Source organism: Gamsiella multidivaricata (genome assembly GCF_025024155.1).
Source record: "Gamsiella multidivaricata strain RSA 2152 chromosome Unknown BC939scaffold_118, whole genome shotgun sequence".
Lineage (NCBI taxonomy): Eukaryota > Fungi > Mortierellomycota > Mortierellomycetes > Mortierellales > Mortierellaceae > Gamsiella > Gamsiella multidivaricata.
This window is the reverse complement of record NW_026251826.1, coordinates 1-9,392: the sequence shown is the minus strand read 5'-3', so window position 1 is coordinate 9,392 and position 9,392 is coordinate 1. Positions and strand designations below refer to the sequence as shown.

Sequence of the window (9,392 nt, the reverse complement as noted above, 5' to 3'; positions counted from 1 at the left end):
ATCACCTCTCCTTTTTGCCACCATTCCCACACCTTCATCGCCCTTATCCAACTCCCTTTACCACCACCCTCCGCGCCTCTTCCTTTTTCTGTCTCTCCCACGCGCACTCTTCCCACATCTCTTTGCTGTGCCACCCTCCTCCGTCTTTTCTTATCGTTTCTCCCCCTTTTTTTTGCCTTGTTCATTCTCGCCCATTACCTTTGTCACTGCTCCCATGCTCTCTCTTTGACTTTGCTCTCCCTTTGTTTCTCATTCTCACCACCCTCAACTCCTTTCTTTTTGCCACCATTCCCACACCCTCATCGCCTGTGCCACCACTCCCACGCCTTTTCTTCGTCCTTCATCTTTTTTTTTCTTTCTTTTCCTTTTAAACCTCCATTTTGCATCCTTTTCTCTTTTTTGTTTCTTTTACTCCTTGCCTTCTCTACACCCAAATCTCTTCCACGACTCTCACTTTCTTCCCTGCACTTTCTTTTCCTTTGATGCTTCGCAATACCATGACCGACAACCTCCTGAACCTTTTCTGTCTTGTTGATGGAGAGGGCACACCCAATGCGTTTTCTGTCAAGATTGCCTCAACGGACACTGTTGATGACCTCAAGAAACTCATCAAGGCCGAGAAGACCAACAACTTCAGTGATGTCGATGCAGACCAGCTTACCCTTTGGCGTGTCTCGATCCCAGACGACGACGACGACGACGACGAGGACTTGCCCGTTCTTCTCGACAATACACCTGCCAAAGACAAAAAGAAGCTCAAAGCAACACGTGAACTTTCTGACGTCTTCAACGAGAACCCAGCCAAGAGAACGATTCACATCATCGTCCAGCGACCTCCTCCAGGTAATGCACACGCGTTGCTCTCATTCATTCCTTGCGCGTGAGCTTGTCCATTGTACTAACCTTAATTCACTCATCCAATTGCACTAACATAGTCCATGCACCTATCCCTGCTCGAGCCTCCACTCCACTCCCTGGATATCTTTCGGATGGTTCTCGTCCTGGCACTCCTCTGTCTGGTAGGAGCCGTTCCTCTTCACGCGTCATTCTCTGTTTGCTTTATTTGTATATCTAACTGACCCACCTGCCTTCGCTTTCCATACAATTAGGCGATCTCCATGCTGACATCAAACGGATCACGGACAAGTTCTTTGCTCCTGGACCAATTGTCGCCTTTCTCGACGCGTTTGTGAAGGGCGAAGGGGCTCTACCTATTACTTCAGGACCCATTCGTGGTTTACCAAGAGCGTGGCGTCGTGGGTTCGGAAAAGCACCTGAATCTCGACCGAGTCTGCTGTTTATGGACCTCCCCAACCCATCCACGCCTGACTTGACATCAAGGAATCATGCGGCTGGATCTATTCTGGACATGATGAAAGAGAATAATCGACCGCAAATACCCGTTTTCGGGGTCTCCGGTAAGGTTCCTTGAGTAATGTGTGGTTGCTGAATAACAAAAAGCACTTAATTATACAAACTAATTTTATCCGCATCCCTTCGTGTTCATGTAGGCTGTGGCAAAACCCGCGCTGTGATCGAGCTCCTATCTCAGCACTGGGGGTTCTACTTCAATGCCTCTAGCGACGACTGGGGCTCCAGCGACATGATCACGCTTCACTCTACCGTCCAAAAATACTTGAAAGATACCCGAGGATCTTTTATTGTCGACCGACAAGTCAATAACGCCTTTGCAAGGAAGGCAACATTACTGCTCTTCCTCTCCCGACTCCTCATTTTCAAGCACTGTTTGAAAGTCGCTGACAGCAGTGAGACATTTACAAGCGCAAGGTGGACTCTCCTGCAAGTGTGCCCGCATGTTTTTTTCAAGGACATCTTCAACAGCCTCTTTCGCCAACTTCTCAACCTTCGACATCACCGTGAGATCGATCTTTCCGATTTGGTCCGCAACCAGTTTGAAGACACGAAACACTACATTATCAAACACGGAGGTCTACCAAAGATAAAGGAGGACACTAGGCTCCTCGTGGTCCACGACGAAGCTCAGTTTCTTGGCGACGAATTCAACGGGGACTTCCAGTCGATGTCTTCTTCAGACGAATCCCCGCGACCCCTCTTGTCTCCAATTTTACACGCTTTTCGGGACGTTGGTGATGATCAGCTTACATTGGTTACCTGTGGCACAGGCTTGTCAATAAATACCCTTTTCTGGGTTCAGAGCTCAGGTTCTGGTCTGAAGGACAGCTCGACTACCTTTGAGGTGAGTAGTTCAACTTTATTAACGCTGGCTTGTCTTTCAGTCGCGTTTGAGCTCAAAGACTGACTAATGTTTGACTCTTTTTACTTCTTCTTTCTACCTACACCACAAAACAAACAAAACAACGCCAGTATCTTGAATTCCCAGGTTGGTCAGACAAGGAGTCGATCAATACGTACATTTCCCGAGTGCGGGATTGTTTGCACGACGAGCAGTCAAAGCTGGCTTTGGACGAATATCTCTCGCAGGAGGCAGTCGAGATGCTGTTCCAAAAATTTGCGGGCCGCTATCGTCCGGCCATAGCTGCAATGGTATGTCAACTTGAGATGACCTCGAAGAGAAAAGAGGCAATGAAGCGATCGAACGCACAGTATGCTCAGTACTCACAGTCTTATTGTCTTTCCGTCTATAGGAAAGGGTTGTCGAATACAGCGACCCTGGTGCATGGAAGAAGACTATCGAGGATGCAGAGGACAGGCTGGTATCTTGGGCGCATCGGCACATCAAAGGCAATTTGTGCTACGAGATATCTCGCCTCCACGACAAACACAACAAATACAAGGATCAGCTTGTGGAGTCTATCGACAGCATGCTGGGCCTCCTTATGTATCAGCGTTGCATGTTTGGGAATCACGACCTTGTCCTCAAGGAGGTAGATCCTCAATTGGTGGAGCATGCGTTCGGTCGGATCAAGATCATCCGCGGCAGAGCTGTTACCGTGATGAACGAGCCCTTCGTTTCCAAAGCTGTCGAGAACTATTTCGCCGCTATCGATCCCTACTTCGCAAGGGAAATGCGGAAACGTATGGTAAAGTCGACGGCTATTGAACAGGGATGTGTGTTTGAGCGGTTCATGATGAAGGTTTTCAGTGAGACGTTCAACACACGACCTCTATCGGAGTGGCCGCATCAGCCCCCCATCTCTGATATGTGTCCAGCTCTCGTCGGCAAGGTGGAAGTTGTTGGCTGGAGGGAACCTGGACTCGAGCAGGGCACGACTCACGGGATGATGTCGATGGAGGAGTTCATGGACGCTCATGTCAACCATGGATCAACCCGTAACAACATGCCTGTCGCGCCATTTTTCTTCCCCAAATCCAAGCCGTCGGGACCAGACTTGGTTTTCTTCATTCGGATCGACAAGAAAAGGATTGTACCAGTTTTTGTCCAGATGAAGCTGCATCAAGGGTCGTCTAACTTCTCGGAGAGGGATTGGAATGATGCACTCAGCACAGTCTCAGCAGCCAAGATTGAGGGCCACGCAAAGAATTTTCGCAAGTACTGTCCCGACAACGTCTACATCAGTATGATTGTTGCATACCCTACCAAATGGACTGACAAGCTGCCAGCACCTTCAGAACTCCCAAAGGACCCCAGTGGTGTTCAGCAGGTCGTGATCAACATCAGCGATGACAATTTCGGCGACATTTTCCCCCAGGAGCATGTAGAGTTTATTAATCGACTCAAGAATGCTCGAAAGCGCTCTGTTGACGACGATGACAGCGGCGATGAGGACTGCTCCAAAAAGCAGAGGAGCTAATCTTTTATTGCAGCTTCCTCTGCCCACTTGACACTCAATAAAATGCACTTTTATATTCTTATTGATGTGTTACCGAGTTGATTTAATCTTGTCTTCAAGTAGTTTGTTTGTTTCCATCTCCTGCACATCACTTCCTTTTGCCACCATATCTCGCGTTCACACACCTTTTCTTACTTCGACTCCGCCCATTATCCCCTTTGCCATTACTCTCGCATTTTCTCCACATCTTAATTCACCGACCACATCCGCCCTCTCAATTGTTCTTCACATCACTCCTATCGACTTTCTTTAACTTTCACCACCTCCATTGCTGAATTCTTTCCCGAGAGACATTCTCAACAACAACAAACAACAAAAACAACAACAGCAACAAAAACAACAGCAGCAACAGCAACAAAAACAACAAAAACAAAAACAACAACAACAACAAAAACAACAAAAACAACAAAAACAACAAAAACAACAACAGCAACAAAAACAACAGCAGCAACAGCAACAAAAACAACAACAACAACAGCAGCAACAGCAACAAAAACAACAACAACAACAACAAAAACAACAAAAACAACAAAAACAACAAAAACAACAACAGCAACAAAAACAACAGCAGCAACAGCAACAAAAACAACAACAACAACAGCAGCAACAGCAACAAAAACAACAACAACAACAACAACAACAACAACAACAACAACAACAACAACAACAACAACAACAACAACAACAACAACAACAACAACAACAAACAACAACAGCAACAACTAATGCTACTAAAACAAACACAAAAAAAAGGACAATAAAAAGACAAACCCCAAAGACAAAGAAAAAGAAAACGAGAAAGAAAAAGAAAAAAAGAAAAACAGATTCAAAGGAGCACAGGACTGAGTTAAGGTTTGTGGCTGACAGTGGCTCTCGTTGTGGCTAGCGTGTGGCTCTCATAGTGGATAGAATGTGGCTGAGAGAATGTTCTAGCTGTCTATATTCACATCGATCGAGATGAGCCGCGGTTAATTTTTTTTAGAAGAAGGATTGAGGTGTGGCTGGGAAAGTGAGGTGTGGTGCTGCCCGGTTTTTGCCAATAAATTAAGGTTTTGCCGCAATTTGCGAACTTTTTTTTTCCCGACCCGGTTTCTTCCCATAAATTGATCCGCCCTCATGAATATCTAGCATAGTGTTCAGGGAGGGCTGGGACTGCGATTGAGGAGTGTGCTCGGGCAAAGGCATAGCCGAAGCAATCCCAGAGAGGTCTCCAGTAGGTACTGGGTCGGGCATGGTAATTAGGAACCGAAGTAATAGAAAAGAGTATATGTTGCTGTGTAGGATGTGTGTGGCTTGTGTATATATGTTGGTAGCGCGCTCTTTGTTTGTATAGCTGTCGCAAGGATAAAGAACAAAAACAATAAACGCTGGTTGACCCTTTCAACCTGCTCGATATGAGTGAACACAATGAGAAAGAAAGGTGCTTTATATCAATGACTATACTAGGATCAATGCTATCACCAACAATGCAGTTCATAAGACATATATTTCTTTCGATGGCTTTAGTGTCACTCGACTATAGAGCTGTTCCTTCGATATATCATTCAGAATTGTCGCGCAATAGAAGCCCTGGACGACACCTCCACTGTAATCATAGGAGAGTGTTTCCACAGCCATTCGGCTGCCTTGAGGTTGTCGCCATCATCGTGAAGACCTTGGATTACTTGCAGCTTCGGCCAGTTCTGAGTCATCCACTGCACCTCCTTGAGACCGATCCGCTGAGCCATCATTTGAACATCCAACACTCGGAGGTTCTTCAATCTCTTTAGCTGAGCCAGTCCGCTTTCAAGGGTCATCTCGAGACACTCATATTGATAATCCTCGCGGTAGTTATCATAGTGAGTACCATATCTTGCTTTTACCATTGTGCCATGTCCTAAAATCAACTCTTCCAGGTTTATGAACCTTGCAAGACGTTCGTAGACCCGTTGTTGAACATGTTGGATATGGAATCCTGGAGGAAAACCAATGCGCTGTCGTCCATCCAACAGCTCGGTGACATCTGGCCTCGGAGTGCAGGTGATTTTAGTCTTGAGAACCTTGAGGGACGTCTCGCTTGCCCATGGAGTCAAAATTCCTGAGTCGTGGCGCATATCGACAAAATCCTGGGCCTTGAGGAATGGGAACCGGCGTTGGTAATACCACCTGTCATCGGTGGTGGTCATGACCTGGAGTCTTGGACTGGAGGATAGGATGTGGCGCAAAGTTCTGCTGGAAGACTTCAAAAGATTCGTCACTTGAACTGTTTCCAGTGTGTCACAGTGTTTAATCAAGGCAGCACAGGCGAGTGGATCCAACGAAACATCTGTTCGAACGTTCTTCCAACCCCTAGTGCAAGCGGAAAGCAGAGGGGCGATAGCCTGACTATTCCTCTTATCTTTGAAAACGATGCTATCAACGTTAGGAAGGTAGTCTCTTATACGGGCTTCCATGTCGTCCATGAGAAGACGACTCCACTTCCCGAGCTCCAGTCTCTCAACATTGCCACAGCTCCTCCAGAACCAATCCCAGCTTGATGCATCCTCCTTGTACCAACAATGGTCGAGTACAAGCTCCTTGAGTCCGCAAAGCGTTCCAGTTGCAACGGGTAGCCTGTCTGGATCAATATGGCCCAGGTAGTATGACTTTTCAGCGTTCCTGATTACTAGCTTTTCTAACCGAGACGAGCATTGAGACATGATGTAGAGACACCATCTTGAGTCCATTATAGATGATGAGCTAACACACAAACGGAGCTCTCGTAGATTCGGGGCGATACTGTCGGCAACAACCTTGTGGAGGCAGTTGAAGCGATCACGCTCATCCCAGTCAATATTGAGAGAGAGCACCCTGACACCGACACAGTGCTTCAGAAAGTGGGAAAGAAGCTCCTTCTGACCAGGCATCGTTTTCGTACTCTTTAGCTCCTTGAAGAGAAATTGAGGACCGGAGAGGTTTCTGATCCACGGACCATACTTGGAAAGACTTGACTGACGCGCAGGAACCTTCCGTCCAGCGTTAACTCCGCTTTTGAACAAATCTCGCTTTGGCCATGGATGTTCTTGGTGCCTTTGTGCTTGCATATAATCTCCCAGGACTATTTCTTGGAAGGAACTTTTGGACCATAGAGCAGGCCATAGAGGAGGGATGGTATGCCACAGATACGGAATCGCAGCATCATACCATTGCTTGTTCACCAGGGTACAGCGTGCCAAGTCTTGCATTGAGAGTAGCGAAAGGACTCTGTCAAGTAGCTCGGGAATGTCAAACATTGAGAGGATGGAAACAGGCGTGATAGAAAGTATTATACAAGGAGGAAATACGGGGAGAGGGTGGCAATGGTTAGCGAGATTATCATTAATTGGGTGTGTGTGTAATGACCTCGGTCTCATCCTTATATAGTTTTTAGCTCTAAGATTGTGTTGTCAGTCACATGAAGCTAATTTTTTCGACTTTGAGCTCTTCGAGAATTAGCCACAAATTAATAATAGTTAGTTCAGCCAGAATCTCCGCAAGACTCATACGTTTCAAATGCGCAGGTAAAAAAGAAGGACGTCATTACGCCTGATTTCGACATGCCATGCCGTGGACATAAAGCACGCAAAGAAATGGCAACTTGTTATTGCCATATGTCCAAATGCAGAAATGACATACGAAGAGTGTAGTGAAAAACCTATTACCCCCGAAAATGCAATCTAAGAATAGTTGTCCAAAGTATGTTCGACACGCAATAAGCACAACATGGTTGAATAGGCCAAATGAATACACGGTATGCTCAATTATAACATCTCATGACTTTATTCGTAGCCTTCAACTGATGCATCCTCATCTTCCCGCATCTTTTTCATATGGCTAAAGGCTCCGATATCGTCACACGCCTTTCTTTTTAGCGATACTGCTCCATGGGAGACTCGTGCTCCATCGTCCTCATTGTCATCATCTGATGATCCCTCGCGGATCCGCTTCCTCGATCGGTTGAGAAACGGCCTCCTTCTCATCACTTGTCCTGCAAGCAACATGCTCGATCTCATACTTCCGGTAGGTCCGTCCGATACGTCGCTGCCGCTGTCAGAGGCACCATAATGCTTCCTCTTCTCTGAGCGGATAATATTGAATCCTGTCTCAGGCAATTTTTTCCCGATCAGCGACTCTTCCTGTTTCGTCTCCACTGTGTCACTCGATCCACCGTTCAATGGCACATCGTTATCACTATTTGAACTTCTGTCAGACTCATCATCTTCACTGTACTCAGAAGCAGAGCTTGGTTCATACTCTTGAGGCACTCTCGACACCGATTTCATATCCGATTCAGACGCGGACACTGAGCTCGCATAGGGTACATCGCCGTCAGAATTCCAATTTTGACTGGACGCTCCATCATCACTATCATCCTGTCGATCAGACTCTCCATCATCACCACCATCCTGCCGATCGGCAAGCCGCGCGTGAACATTACGAATTTTTTCCCAACTTTCAACTGGGTCAATCTCTCGGCGATGGTCCCAAACTTCCACTTCAGTCCTTGATCGGTCTGCTATTCGCTCCTCCAACTCCTCTATGTTGTCGTCAATTGCGGTTCTGGCGTCCTCGGATTCCTTGGTCAAGCGGGTTTGGATAGCGTGCTTCACGTTGAGCAGACCACGGAGCTTCCAACCCTCGATGAATAAATCGTCTCTTGTGCGAACTCTGCTCAGAGCAACGTAGGCCTGACCCGAGGCGAACACGTTGCTCAAGTGTACGACAGCCTTGCGCAGAGTTAACGACTGACATTTGTGGATAGTCATCGCCCAAGCGAGCACCAACGGGATTTGTAGCCGCTCTTGACCATTGCTTCTTGTCAACCTGGGCTCTGGCCGGATATTGAACATCCTCTCTCCCTCGTCCGTCCTTATCTGTACAACGTTTTTCCCGAAGATATTGATCACCACACCAGTAGTCCCGTTGACTAGGCCGCCGGCAACATCTACGTTTGACGTACACATGACTCTCGCTCCGATTTTCAGCCGCAAAACTGTCAACAATCCTGTTTCTTTCTCGAGTGCCTCACATTTAGCTGGATCTTTAGTTATGCCAGCGTTATCGCGTGCGATGTTGACCCACTCTTCACCAGGTAAAGCGCTCAACCTTTTGCGGTTAATTCCGGCAACTTCTCTCTTGTACGATAGCAGATGGACAGCGTCGTCAGGAACAGACTTGGACTTGGATGCGCGGCATATCTCCAAGAATACGCCGGCCATGGCAGAATTCAGTTCCCCGCGCCTGATATCGTCAAGCATCGACTTGAATCCTGGATCCGTGGACTGTCGGCAGGCTTGCAAAAGATCCATCCGCTGGAAGCTCCTATAGACGTCAGATTTCCACAGCCAGTCTGTGGTATCAAGAGCCTTGTTGATTGGCCCAAGCTGCCCAAAGTCACCAAACATCACCACTGGGAAGCCACCGAAGACATTACCACGATCTACCTCCGCTGCTTCCTGAAGTGCTCTGGATAGAGCCGTCAGCATCATTCCTGAGATCATCGACACCTCGTCAATGAGGAAAACGGGTCTCAGACCTTCGCCCCAAATATCCATCAAGTTCTCGGCGATCTTATCAGAGTTGCAGTTCGGGAAGCCACCA

The 9,392-nt window shown here is 47.2% G+C and overlaps 3 protein-coding genes across 3 annotated transcripts; 2 read left to right on the top strand and 1 right to left on the bottom strand.

Annotated features, from left to right (window-relative positions):
• Positions 1-334: 334 nt before the first annotated feature.
• On the top strand, positions 335-3,822 carry BC939DRAFT_34590 (uncharacterized protein). Its single transcript, XM_051551659.1, has 6 exons — positions 335-843; positions 936-1,019; positions 1,110-1,418; positions 1,512-2,218; positions 2,347-2,526; positions 2,628-3,822. Exons 1-6 carry the CDS (start codon positions 483-485, stop codon positions 3,753-3,755), a joined length of 2,769 nt encoding a protein of 922 aa, XP_051406688.1. The 5' UTR covers positions 335-482; the 3' UTR covers positions 3,756-3,822.
• On the top strand, positions 3,793-4,218 carry BC939DRAFT_468350 (uncharacterized protein). Its single transcript, XM_051557903.1, has one exon. The coding sequence runs from the start codon at positions 3,820-3,822 to the stop codon at positions 4,045-4,047; it is 228 nt and encodes a 75-aa protein (XP_051406687.1). The 5' UTR covers positions 3,793-3,819; the 3' UTR covers positions 4,048-4,218.
• Positions 4,219-5,214: 996 nt separating this feature from the next.
• BC939DRAFT_468349 (uncharacterized protein) lies at positions 5,215-7,130 on the bottom strand. Its single transcript, XM_051557902.1, has one exon. The coding sequence runs from the start codon at positions 7,043-7,045 to the stop codon at positions 5,339-5,341; it is 1,707 nt and encodes a 568-aa protein (XP_051406686.1). The 5' UTR covers positions 7,046-7,130; the 3' UTR covers positions 5,215-5,338.
• Positions 7,131-9,392: the final 2,262 nt, after the last annotated feature.

Bases quoted from the DNA above. Each gene is read 5' to 3' on its own strand.
- BC939DRAFT_34590 (XM_051551659.1), top strand. From the start codon at position 483: ATGCTTCGCAATACCATGACCGACAACCTCCTGAACCTTTTCTGTCTT. The intron at 844-935 runs GTAATGCACACG...GCACTAACATAG, and splicing joins CGTCCAGCGACCTCCTCCAG to TCCATGCACCTATCCCTGCT. The intron at 2,527-2,627 runs GTATGTCAACTT...TTCCGTCTATAG, and splicing joins GTCCGGCCATAGCTGCAATG to GAAAGGGTTGTCGAATACAG.
- BC939DRAFT_468350 (XM_051557903.1), top strand. From the start codon at position 3,820: ATGTGTTACCGAGTTGATTTAATCTTGTCTTCAAGTAGTTTGTTTGTT.
- BC939DRAFT_468349 (XM_051557902.1), bottom strand. From the start codon at position 7,045: ATGTTTGACATTCCCGAGCTACTTGACAGAGTCCTTTCGCTACTCTCA.